Source organism: Passer domesticus, chromosome 16 (genome assembly GCF_036417665.1).
Source record: "Passer domesticus isolate bPasDom1 chromosome 16, bPasDom1.hap1, whole genome shotgun sequence".
In the NCBI taxonomy this organism is placed as follows: domain Eukaryota; kingdom Metazoa; phylum Chordata; class Aves; order Passeriformes; family Passeridae; genus Passer; species Passer domesticus.
The window spans coordinates 13,162,914-13,175,520 of record NC_087489.1 but is presented as its reverse complement, the minus strand read 5'-3'; the positions used below and the strand labels follow the sequence as shown (position 1 = coordinate 13,175,520).

The window sequence follows — 12,607 nt, the reverse complement described above, 5'->3', positions numbered from 1 at the left end:
TGCAGCAAACAGCGATAAAGGAAATCATGGAATCACAGAATGTCTGGGTTGAAAAAGAAATTTAAAGCTCATTTCGTTCCATCCCCTGCTGTGAGACACCTTCCACTATCCCAGGTTGCTCCAAGCCCTGTCCAACCTGGCCTTGAACAATTCCAGGAAAAGCCAAAGCACCAATTCATAACTTAATTAATTTTTCAACTGCTTCAAACTCATTTCATGCAGAAGTGTCACCCTCTGAATCTCCCTGGTGACCTGACCTTGTTAATTCTGATGCTGCACCCCAAAAGAAAAGTTAAAAATAAAGAAGTTAAACCCGCATTGTTCCAATGCCCAGAGGAAGTGACAGCTCCACAGATCTGCTCCTCTGTGACACAAGGTGGCACCAGAAACTGCCTGAATTTCAGGCTATAAAAAGTGGGTCATAAAGCAAAACCTTTGAAGAGTTTGTGGGTTTAAATGAGAGGAGTCAGAAAGCCAGGGACTCTCAGGGACTGGGGCCAGGGCACTGCAGGGGCAGGCAGCACCTGCTGAAAGGTCTGAGACAGCAAGGAACTGGCTGTGGAATCAAAGATGGAGCTAAAGCAGTCCTGGGGGCAGCTGGATCATCTTCTGAAAGCTGGGAAACAGCAGCACCCTCTGAAGGGGCACAGAGCCGGGGTCTTGCATGGTCCAGGATGGATTTTCCTCCTGGAAGAGCTCTGTGACCAAGGGGTGCCCCTTCTCCTGAGCTTCCTTTTGAAACTTCAATCCTTTCATCATTAAGACAGATATTCTGTTTTTGACAAACCAAATATTAATTTTTTAAATCACAAAATATTAAAAATCATAACAGGAGATTGCAGCTGCCTCCTTACCTGTCTGGTGTGGACAGCACAGGCTGAGGCAGCTCTGCTCCAGTCCCTGGCCCTGTTTTCAGTCTTGGGCAGCAAGATGAGAATGAAGCAAAGGTTCCCCACTGTGCCCCAGGTCAGAGATTCCACTGGAGCTCCTCACCCACCTGTGCCCTGCACGGGGAATTCCATTGCAGACAGGAATTTCATTCAACATCCAAGCACTGCCCAAAATCCTCACCCTTTTCACATCCACTGGTGGAACTTGAAGCCCAAGCAAGGCACTGAATCACCCAAAATTCAGCAAGCAGGAGTGAAGGGCCATCTTTCCTGAAGCTGTGGCACAGAGAACACCAGCCAGCTTTCCTCCACAAGGACTGACAGAATTGCTGTTCAGAGGAGGAAATCTGTGGGAATCAGCCTCACCTTTGGGCAGCACTCTGGCACAGGGGCTGGGGGAGCATCCCCAGGGGAAGAGCCCTGAGGACACAGTCCTGGGAGCAGCAGCCACAAATCTGAAAAGGGCTAAACTGAGCCCAGGCATGGCAGTGTTCCCTCCAGGAGGAATTCATCCTTATCCTCTGTTTTACACTGTGGGGAGCACGCAGCTCTGCCCTCTCCTGTGTTTTTGCTCTTAGGAAACCTCAGCCACTGATGTTTGGCTGTTGTTACTGAGAGCTTTTGGAAATTCCAGCCTCAGTGTCAGGGAGTTATTCAGGCTCTTTGCTCTTTTTTATCGCCAGGCTCTTTGCTGAGGAATGGGAAGAGCAGGAGGAGTCTGCACAGCTTGGCTGTGCTCACTCCTCACTTCTCTCTTCACAGGGAAATTAAGGAAATTTCCATAAAAAATCCCTGTCCTGCTACAGAGGAGAAATCGTGAAGCTCAGATCCCAGGCTGAATGAGCTTCATGCTCTGCTTTTCATGGAGTGAGAGGGAAAGGAGAACTAAACTGAGGAGAAAAAAAACCCTGTCTTGTAGTTAAGATACAGGAATGATGTAGCTGGCTTCCAGTCTCAGCCCTGCACTGCACAACGCTCAAAGAAGTAATTTATGCTCTGACACTTAATGAGCCAGGCAAGGAACAATAACCCACGAGGCAGGGGGGAATCTGCAGCAGGGACAGATCTCTGGACACCCTCTTAGCACAGAGGCTCTCCTTCCACACAAGCCTTTCAAGCTGGCATGGCTGAAATCAAGAAAATCCTAAGTGATAATGTCTCTAGATATTATAACTAGACACAGCTAATGTCTTAGGGTAAAAGATGTGGCTGGGGGTGTGTATTCTACCCCCACATCTTCCCCTGAGAGCCCCTTAATTTCAAAATTATAACAGTTTGGAGAGAGAGGGTTTACATTCTCCATTTCAGGGAGGCTCCTGCCTTTTGTACATAAATCTGCCTTTTCAAACCAAGACAGATTTATATCCAAAAATAATTAATAACCACCAGAAGACAATAATAGAGCACAGATTCAAAGAGGGGGTTGGGGAGGAGTAGGGGGCATTGAGGGGTCACTCTGCCCCTCTGCCACAGGCTGTGGAGCAGTGACACAAAACCCTTCTGTGGGCCAGGGAGCTCCTCAGGTCAGCCTTGATTGCTTGGAGCTTCTGGCACCTGAGTCCTCCAGGGCACTGGCGTGGAAGAGCAAGGCTGCAAAACATTTTGGGAGCTTTCCAAGCAGCCACAAAAGTGTGAAATCAGCTGCAATTCCATTATTTCTGCCATCAGAAGTGGTGCAGGATGAGTGACAGATGTAACCTTTTCATGACACCCCCTTTTCTTTTCAAGACAATATTCAGAGCAAACAAAACTTGTACCTCAGCTTCTCCTTTTGTGCCAAATGGGAAAATGTGCTATTCAGAAATACCTAACTATAGATTATTATTAGACTCAAAGATGTGTAAATAACCTTGTACTCTTTCAACTGAAAATAAAAAGGAAAGAAACAGTAGAATAGCTAGTTGTCACTTCTGTTTTCCATAATAAATTCATTCAAGGTTACATGAATCAGATTGGCTTTCCAAATCTATTTTGCTTTCTAAATCAAGGCGGTTCTGTTTCTGACAGAAAATATTCTGTATTGTCACCTTGTAGTCTGACATTACTGAAAAGAGCTGGCTCACTTTGCAAACTGCAGAGTCTGGGGAAAAAAACCTCTATAAACCTGAAGAGCATTTAAATCCCATTTTATTGTTGAGGAGTAACATTTTGGAGGGCAGCAAATTCCTTGTTATCCCCAAACCATAACAAATAACCAATCTCTCTCTGTCCTAGAAGTTACTGGCAAAAGCAGCGCAGATAAAAGCACTGAAGTTGGAATTTTTATAACCATAGGACACCGTCTTCCACACAAAACAAAGAATAGAGCAGGAAAGACTTGGACTAAATTAGAAAGGCAGAAGTTAGACCTAACTGGTAAATAAAATTAAAGGATTTCGTCTGGTTGTGGAGCTTTTTTCTGTCCTTCTTGCCTGGAAAGCTCCAACACTGCAAGTACTGCAACAAACTGAGGAGCTTTGAGCATCAGCAGGACAATTTGTCCCAATATCCATCCACCCACAGCATGCACAGCTCAGTAAAATCATCTTTAAGTCTTTCCATCCCTCAGTTCTCTCTGGTCCAGGAATGAGGTCAGTCAGCAGCAGCAGTCGGGTTTGAAAATGCCAAATTCACCCATCCCTCAGCCCCAGCAGCACAGGGCAAGGAGATCCAGGAAGCTTCCAGGGAGATGAGGAAGACATCCCAGGGATATCTGGCCCTGATGAAGCTGAAGAGCAGAATGCAGCTGGATCAATCACGTCTGCTTGTCTCTCACTCTGCAAATGAGAGAACAAAACTGACACTGAGCATTATTAAGTCTAAAGCCCTTAAAATCCCTTTCACATGAGAAGCACCTGCAGGTGCTGGGGAGTGTTTTGCAATCAGGTCTGCTTTGTCTCCTTTTACGCAGGGATGAGAAGGAAAATTGTCCAAAATGTCCCAAAGTTGAGTCTGTTTAAATTAACCTTTTAACTGGCTGAAATTATAGAAATCTTCATCTGAAAGCCCCCTCGTTGCAATCAGGATTTCGTGCTCCTTCTCCTCACTAATCACAGCTTGGCAGGCTGCCTCCCCACTCGCAGGGCTGAAGGAAAATTGAGAGGATAACATCCCAAAGATGCAAACTCCTGGTGCTTGGCTTCAGCAGGGACTCAGCTCCTTGGGTAAGGTGAGGAATTACTCTTCCAATGTGAAAACCTCTGCCAGAAATGTGGTACAGGCAAATTTAACTCCCACTGACCTCAGCTGATGTCAGATTCATCCTTGCCTCAGACTAGAAAATAACATGATCAGCTCTGGGCATGACTGGGCATGACTGGGAGCTGTAAGAGCTACAACTTCTTGGAGGAAGAGCATGGAAATCTTTCCATTATTATATTCAATACCTGATATTGCAAGTGATCCTGAAGCCTGTGACTCTGACAGGACAAAAATTGCTCTTGGAAAGCTGTTACCTCAAGATGCTGAAGAAAAACACAGCTTTTCAGTAGACAGAACTTAATCACCTCTCTGTTTACTTTGGTCTCCTCACCTGTCAGGTTCTTGTGAGGCTCCTAAATCCAGATTTTTTTGAATTATCATTAATTAGAAATCATTTTATATAATTTTAAGTACTCCATAATCATTTTATATAATCATAGAAAATGTCCCAATGTGTGTTTCTGCTCTTTATCATAACGAGTGATCTCTCTGTGTTCCAGCGAAAATTAATAAAGAGGTTTTTTCTTTAATTAAGTCAGTAGTCAAGCAGTTCATGTTCTGCAAGCCCTGAATCAGATCTGAAGTTTCCTTCATTTTGTCAAGTATTCCATTATCAAAAACTTCAACTCTACTGAGGCAGCCCTTGAGCACTGAGCAGCTCTGCAGGTCAGCAGAGCTCTGAGCAGCCTCTGTGAAGTGCCCAGGTGATGAATTCCAGCCTGGGCTTACAGATATTCCCAATCAAACCCGAGTGCACACACCAGAAATGGGCACAGAATTCAAAACCAGCATCGTTTGCTTTGCTGAGAGAAAATATTTCATCTTTTAAGTCCTTTTCCATAAAGAATAACACAGAGAAAAAATCTTCAGGAGTTTTGCACTCACTGGTTTGGCTACTTGAAACTTCAGGACAACAATAATTCCCTGCTGCATGGGAGAAAATGTCTAGTTATTATCCTCTAATTTCCTTTAAAATTGCCACTTTTGTCTGGCAGAAACTGTTGCTAAAAAGAGTGAAAATAAAGGAAAGTGATACACATTTATCAGCCATTATCAGCCTAGTCTCATGTCAAGCATTAAACAAGATTTTTCATTCAACAACATCACAGGGGAATTCTCTTAGGAAATTCCATGATCCACATTTAGCAGTAAATGCTACTTTCTCTTTCCCTGAAGATTAAATAGTTTCACTAGTGAAGAAACAACTGAGAAATAACAGCATTTAAAAAATAAATCAGCCTTGCTTTTAACTGCTTTGTAAAACATGGCAGAGGTTTTACCTAGGCAAATTGTTCATTTCTGCTGGTAGATAAAACAACCAAACCTTTGCTCTCCCCTCATCACAGCCAATATTTCATTAACTGTGCAGACATCCTCTTATTTACAGTTATTTTTCTTAGAAAATGAGTTATTTTAGGACAGAACATGAATGAGAATAATGTAAGAGACATCACAATGAATCTGATTTCCACATTTAACCCACTGCATCTTTGTGGGCTCGGGGCAGGTTGTGCTGACCTTTTTTTAAGGGCTGCTCAGGATTCTTTAAGGAATCCATCTGCTATGATTAAAGCACACAAAACTTTCATTAGAGATTCTTGGGCTGGATAATAATTTCAGGTTTGGAAGGCTCAGACAGTGAAGGGCAGCCCCGGCGTGGGTAGAGAGGCAGAGATGGTGGCAGGGCTGGATCAGAGGCTGCTGCTGAAGGAAAGGTCTGGCAGTGCAAAGCTGACAAATCCAGCTTTGTGCTCGGGATGTCTCATCTTTTCTGGCCAAGGAAGGAGTGGGAATTGGGTCCTGCACATCCCTGGCAGGGGCACAGGTCAGGAGCCCAGAATGCAGAACAGCACAGAGGCGTTTTCCCCTGAACACACTGCAAAAGGATGAGGCTGCTGATAACTATTGTCCAATCTAGGCATTTAACATCATTTTTGTGGGGTTTTAAACAATGATCATAGAAGCACAGGGGGTGTTTTCCTCTGTAAAACTGCCCTAGTTAGAGAACAGGCTTTAACTGCAGCAGCCCACCCAAGGGCTGGAGTTTGCACACAGAAAAGTTTTGAGCTCGAGGTGCATCCCAAAAGGTTTCTGTTCCTCAGCTGAGTGAGACCCTGAAGCCCATCTCCAGAACCCACCCCCAGTAAATCACTCTGGGGGCTGAAGAGCTCCTCTGCAGTCAGAATCAGTCTAGGGGTCAAGTAAAACAAGCAGGAAAATCCCCCCTTGTCTCTATAAACGTCTGGGGGTGTGAAAGCTTCTAAGAAATACTCAGAGAGGGGGATTCTGGCAGCCAAACCCACAGAGATTTCTTTCCTACCTGTTTGATGAGCACAGCTGTGAGAGCCTGAGTCATGGCAGGTTTTTGAAACACACATTTCCTCTCCATCTGCAGGGAACAGAACAGGTCAGGGATTCTGAAAGAATGAAATATGGGAAGGAGATGCAGAGGGAAAACAGAGAGGGGATGAACAATGGTGCAAGGGATGTTTTTCATCCCAAGAACTCGTTCTCCCCTGGCCTCTGGCCCCAGGGCTGTGGGACTCAAACATGGCATGAGAGCTCCAGGAGTGCCAGCTGCATAGCAGCTACAGGGACAGCAGCAAGGACTCCTCTTGTTCACTCACCAGGGGATGGAAAAACAACAGGTTGGGTCCAGGGAGTGAACAAGAACACAGCTGAAGGAGGACTCTGCTCCCTGGGTGCCAAACAAACGTGCTGCACAGTGCCTGGAGAGCAGGCTGTGAGTGGAGCACTGGTCAGAGATGCAGGACAAGAGGTGGGGAGGGCATTTCAGTCACTGATTTCAGATGGTGGCACTTTCTGGACATTGCCAGAGCTGCGAGGAAACCCTCAGCTGTTCCATGAGCTTCCTGACCCGCCCTGAGGCAGCAAAGCCAGGAGATGCCAGCCTTGGCTGGGCCACCCAGGCTGTTTTCCATGGTGGATCTGCACTGCCAGCAGCCCTGAGCAGCCCCAGGCTGCAGCTCCTTCCCCCCAGGCCTTGGCAAAGAGGTGGAAGAGCAATGGACAAGGAAAACTTGGGGAATACACACAGACATCCCCATCTAACTCCCCAACCTTCTCTGCACCAGGTTCTGATGGAAAGGGGGACCCAAACCAAACTATAATTTCATTTTATACACCATGGACTGGAGCAATGCTCTGCCCTTACTCTGCTCTCCTGTCCTGGACAAGTGGACTGCCCAGGACACTGAGGACAGGATTGTGAGACATCATTCTGGCAATTTTCCACTCCTCAGGTGCAGAGCAGCAATGCCAGGACACAAATCCACTGCAGCACTGGGGTGGATGTGAGAGCAGCCTGTCTGTTTTGCAATAATTGCAATTGCCATTGTTTTTACATTGCAATAATCCCAGTCACTCTCTGGATCCCTGGACATGAAGCAGGGATCTGCTCAGTTGCAGCTGAGCAGCAGCAACTTTCTACATGAGAATACAAAATATTTTGTGACAGATCATGGAGATTTTCCAGTGCTGAGCAGAGAAATCCTTCTGGAAATAAGGAGAAAACAAAATATTTAGTGACATTTCAGATCACAGAGGTTTTCCAGTGCTGAGCAGAGAAATCCTGTTGGAAATAAGGGCTCACATGTTGCTGTCTTTCATGCAGACACAGCTTCTCCCCCTCTCAGCACAGGTCTCAGAGTCAGTTTGCTGTCACACAGGAGGCTCCAGCCCACTGTTTTTAGTGCTTAATGGCAAAGCTGATGGTGCCATTAATCCACTTGGGTGTACAACATTCCATTTCCACTTCAAATTGCACCTCAGTGCAAATGGTAGCTTGTCCTGCTGTCACATACATTCAGAAATTCATGATGCAAACACATTTAATGACTTCCTATCCCAGCATATTACCTGTGCCACTTGGTGAGCAAATCCCCAGCTGTTTATTCACTTAAAACTGCTGCACTTGACACTGTCCTTGTAAATCTGTCACCTGGAGGTTAAATGTGAGAAGTGATGCCTCTTGGTCTTGAATTATGGGTGCAAGACAATAATTCTGTGTGCTCACAATGAAACTGGGAGAGATTTGTTACTTTTTTAAGCTACAAACCTGCAACAGAAGCCCCAAACATTAATATAAGTGGCATTGCACTTGATTCCAAAGTATTTCTCCAAATTAATGAGGTGGGAAGAGTTTAGACATCAGCTTTTGAAAAATCAAACTAAGAAAATTGCACCACAGAAATACACAAGGAATGAAGTGCAAGGAAAATCTACCTTATGCTTGCCTGCTCACGTGTGATAAATGAAAGTCTCCTCAGTGCTGCCGAGGTTTAAATGGGTACAATCCCAGTTCAGACCAGTCCTAGTGGCTGCCCAGAGGTGCACGGAGGGCGTACGAGCATCCTGCCTGCCCCAAACCCTCCCACCGAGCAGGCAGAAAGTTTTTCCGGCTGAAAAGCTCGTTTTGCAGAGGGATTTCAGGGCAAACCCACGCTGCTGGGTCTCTGCAGAGGGCGCCAGACGGTTTGGGATGTGCCGGGATGCCTCTCCAGGTGCTCCAGCTGTCACTCACAAAGGTGCTCGCTCTCCAGTGGCCAATGCTCTGCTCGCAGGGTGAAGTAGGAGTTGGTTTTTCTTTCTTGCATGTATAAATCCCTTCGTTCTCGTCTCCTTTCTTCGCACTGGAATAGCAACAGATGCTGGGCTGAGCTGCAGCATGCTGGCAGCCCAGCTGCCCCGGCAGAAGGGGAAACTCCCGGCTTTTCATCTCCGGGAGAGCTGAGCCCAGCCGTGTCCTGCAGCCGACTCCTCCCTGCAGAGAGAGCTGTTTGCTGCCTGCAGGCTTTGGAGCTCACTTTCTTCTAAAGGAAAGAGCAGCCTGGCATAAAATTCACTGTAAATGCAGATTGTTTGATGTTTGCCCTGGTAAAAGTGACTAAAGTCCTGCTTGATTGCACCCCATATGCACAGCAGCAGCTTGGAAGGACTCGTTTTCCCTTTTCTTTTTTTTTTTTCTCTTTTTAACCTGTGCTGCCTCAGGTCCCCAGTCTCTGGCGAGCTCAGCTGCTCTGCTGACAATGAACACCACACGCTTTGCATTCTCATTCCAGCCCGTGCTGCTCAACACCACCGAGGACTTCAACGACTCCATCCCGACCAACCGGAGCGGCGACGGATTTTGCGAGCAGGTCTTCATCAAAGCCGAGGTCTTCTTGACTTTGGGGATCATCAGCCTGCTGGAGAACATCCTTGTCATCCTGGCAGTGCTGAAGAACGGGAACCTGCACTCCCCCATGTATTTCTTCCTCTGCAGCCTGGCCGTGGCAGATATGTTGGTGAGCATGTCGAACGCCCTGGAGACCGTCATGATCGCAATCCTCAGCAGTGGCTACCTGATCATTGACGACCACTTCATCCAGCACATGGACAATGTTTTTGACTCAATGATTTGTATTTCTCTGGTAGCCTCCATTTGCAACCTCTTGGTCATAGCCATCGACAGGTACATCACTATTTTCTATGCCCTCCGTTACCACAGCATCATGACGGTGAAGAAAGCCCTGACCCTCATTGTGCTCATTTGGGTGGCTTGCATCATCTGTGGCATCATTTTCATTGCCTACTCGGAGAGCAAAACTGTCATTGTGTGTCTCATCACCATGTTCTTCACCATGCTGCTGCTGATGGCCTCGCTGTACGTGCACATGTTCCTGTTTGCCCGCCTGCACGTCAAGCGCATCGCGGCGCTGCCCGTCGAGGGCGTGCCCCCCCAGCGCACCTGCATGAAGGGGGCCGTCACCATCACCATCCTCCTGGGCGTCTTCATCGTCTGCTGGGCGCCCTTCTTCCTCCACCTCATCCTCATCATCTCCTGCCCCATGAACCCCTACTGCGTCTGCTACGCCGCGCACTTCAACACCTACCTGGTGCTGATCATGTGCAACTCGGTCATTGACCCGCTCATTTACGCCTTCAGGAGCCTGGAGATGAGGAAGACTTTCAAAGAAATCGTGTGTTGCTGCTATGGCATGAGTGTGGGACAGTGCATGCTGTAAACGCCTGGTTTTGGGGTGGAAAAAACACGCCCTAGGTGTATAAATATCAATATATTGATGTATATATTGAGATACAGAGCAGCTCACTTTAAACGCAGTGCCTGAAGGAAGGGTGCGGGAAAGACAAAAGCCTCCTACATGATGCCTTGTTTCCTACTTTTTAGAGTGAAAACCGGTTTCAACTGAATTATTTGACTGAATTATTTTAAATAGTCATAATGGAAGGAAATCCAGAGTGGCTTACAAAACAGCTTCAAAAACTTACTGGGTAAAAGGAATCCTGAAAGGGAATGCCACTTTCTAGAGACTGAGATACTATTCCCTCTAGCATTCATTTGTGCCTGTTGCTTTATCTCCATACCACTGCCAACAAGTCAGTGTTTTCTGAAAGATTTCATTGGTAACGTCTGTGAAAAGCTATTTTTCCAAACACCAGCAGGTAACAGCATTGTTCTACACCCACCTTTTAATGAAAGAGTAGGTTGACATTTTTGCTGCTTGCAGCCTGAGTACATTTTCAAAGGGTGAAAGCAAACATTTCTCTTGCTCTGAAATCAGTTATCACTACAGTGTCAGTGACAGCGTGGCTTCAACAGCTGCCTGATAGGATTGACTCATGTGAAGGCTTTTGCATTATTTATTGTGATATAAGAGTATTACACCCTTGAATTTTTGATTATTTTTTTAAAGCTGGAATGCCCTGATCAGTGTAGTAATTGCTGTTTGTAAAACCTCACAGAAGCCTCCTTTTGATAAACCCTCACTAATGAGATCCATGGATCTGAACAGCAGAAAGAGCTAAAATGCAAAATACTCTGAATGCAGCTTTGTGTAAGAGCTGCAGGGAGTCCTTAGAAGGATCCACCTCTAAGTTCAGCAGCTGGAAGGAATCAGATGTTGGTGGCAGAGAGGACTTTATCCATTGAGAAATAAATCTCCTGGGGCAGGACAATGTAAATGTCCTTCCTTCAGCTCCAGCCTGCACTCAGGGGCTGGGTCCCCCTGCCCTGGGACAGGAGAGCACCAGGGCTGGCTGCCACCCTCTGCAGCCCCTGTGTCAGTGGCACACAGAGCAAGCACCTGCAGCTGCCCCAGCTCAGCCTTTGCCTCTGCTCTGTGAGGAGCAAACCCTGCAGGTGGCCAGCACAGTGTCACCGAGCCAGGGCTGCTGCAGACATGGCACGGGCAGTGGCACCAGCAGTGCCAGGCTGAGAGCACCCTGAGCCATCCTAGAGGCTGCTTGGCACCTTTCTGGTACCTTGCTTTCAGTGGGAGGGGGATCCCCAAACCCTCAGAGTTGTTTGATGCTTTCAAACATCTCAAAGATCTCATTTGACTTAAAACTCTGGTTTATTCCCCCCACCTTCTTATTTTGGGTGAAGTTACTGGGTTGATTTTTTTTTTCCCTTGGGACTGCCCTCTGCCAGGTGAGAATCTGTCCATGCACCCAGACCTTCCCCAGCTCCTGTGTCCCCAGTTCTGCCCCACACTGGTGCTGGTGTTCCAGTGCCGGTGGCAGTGACCCAGCCCTGCTGCCCCTGGGGAGTCACATTTCCCACTCTGCACCTCTGGCCTGGGTTTGATCCTCAGCACCCACAGGGAGCAGCCCCATCTCCCAATCTCATGGGCTGGATAATCCTCCTGGGGCCAAGAGCCACCTCTCCCCGTGCTCCAGCCACACTCTGTCCCACCACACACCAACCTCTGGTTCCCTATTTCTGCTGCCCTCTGATCACACCCAAAATTCCCTAACTGAGATCTCACTTCCTCTCATAATCACATCCTCCAGACTTCCCCCTTTCCAGCACTCTCTCTGTTCCAACACTTACCCAACCCTATAACCCTTCATTTCAGAAAGGTTAAATTTAAATTTTTTTTAAAAAAGCAAAACCTCACTGTGGAGCAGAGCAGGCACAAATGAAAAATCTCCTGTTTCAAGAAGAGACCAAAGACAATCCCAGTGAGTGGCAAAGCCAAATGCTTTCAGCTTTACGTGTGTGTCACAAAGCCCAGCTCAGCAGTACCAAGCTGTGCTCTGCCAGCCCAGCCTGTCTCACCTTGCAGCAGCTGATGTGGCACAGGGAGGTGAAATCAGCATGGGCAGCCACAAAACTTCTGTGGTGTGCAAAGACTGTGCCTACCTGTTGTAACAAATCTCTGCTTTTTCTCAGTGTTCTGTATCCCTGCACTCTGGAGCATGGTTTGCCACGATGTTCTGCCTCAGGTTTTTGTGTATTTAGCTCTTGTTGCACCTGATGTCCTTCCATATTTCTCTGATGTCCTCCTTTTTTCTCTTTTAAAAGCAATTTTAGCAGGACTGATTCACACAGTGCTTTGCCTTTATGCAAAACATACTCTGCTGAATAAAATCTGGAGAGATCACTGAGAATCGTGTTTGCTTCTGTCAGAGCAGCACACCACAGCAAACAGGTCTGGGGGCTCACAAAACTGAAAACACAGTCTAACACTGGGTAAAAGACTCTTAATTCAGAGAATCATGGAATGCTTTGG

At 46.9% G+C, this 12,607-nt stretch overlaps 1 protein-coding gene and 1 long non-coding RNA gene across 2 annotated transcripts; one reads left to right on the top strand and one right to left on the bottom strand.

The window, feature by feature from the left end:
• Window positions 1–3,098: 3,098 nt before the first annotated feature.
• Window positions 3,099–8,645, bottom strand: LOC135282214 (uncharacterized). Its single transcript, XR_010348506.1, has 3 exons — window positions 7,950–8,645; window positions 6,391–6,459; window positions 3,099–3,646 (listed from the first exon to the last, which is right to left on the bottom strand). It is a non-coding gene; the product is annotated as an uncharacterized LOC135282214 (long non-coding RNA).
• Window positions 8,646–8,655: 10 nt separating this feature from the next.
• MC3R (melanocortin 3 receptor) lies at window positions 8,656–11,970 on the top strand. The gene has a single exon (XM_064391775.1). It carries the CDS (start codon window positions 9,119–9,121, stop codon window positions 10,094–10,096), a length of 978 nt encoding a protein of 325 aa, XP_064247845.1. The 5' UTR covers window positions 8,656–9,118; the 3' UTR covers window positions 10,097–11,970.
• The last annotated feature ends 637 nt before the right edge of the window (window positions 11,971–12,607 follow it).

Excerpts from the sequence above, each read along its gene's own strand:
- MC3R (XM_064391775.1), top strand. The coding sequence starts at position 9,119 with ATGAACACCACACGCTTTGCATTCTCATTCCAGCCCGTGCTGCTCAAC.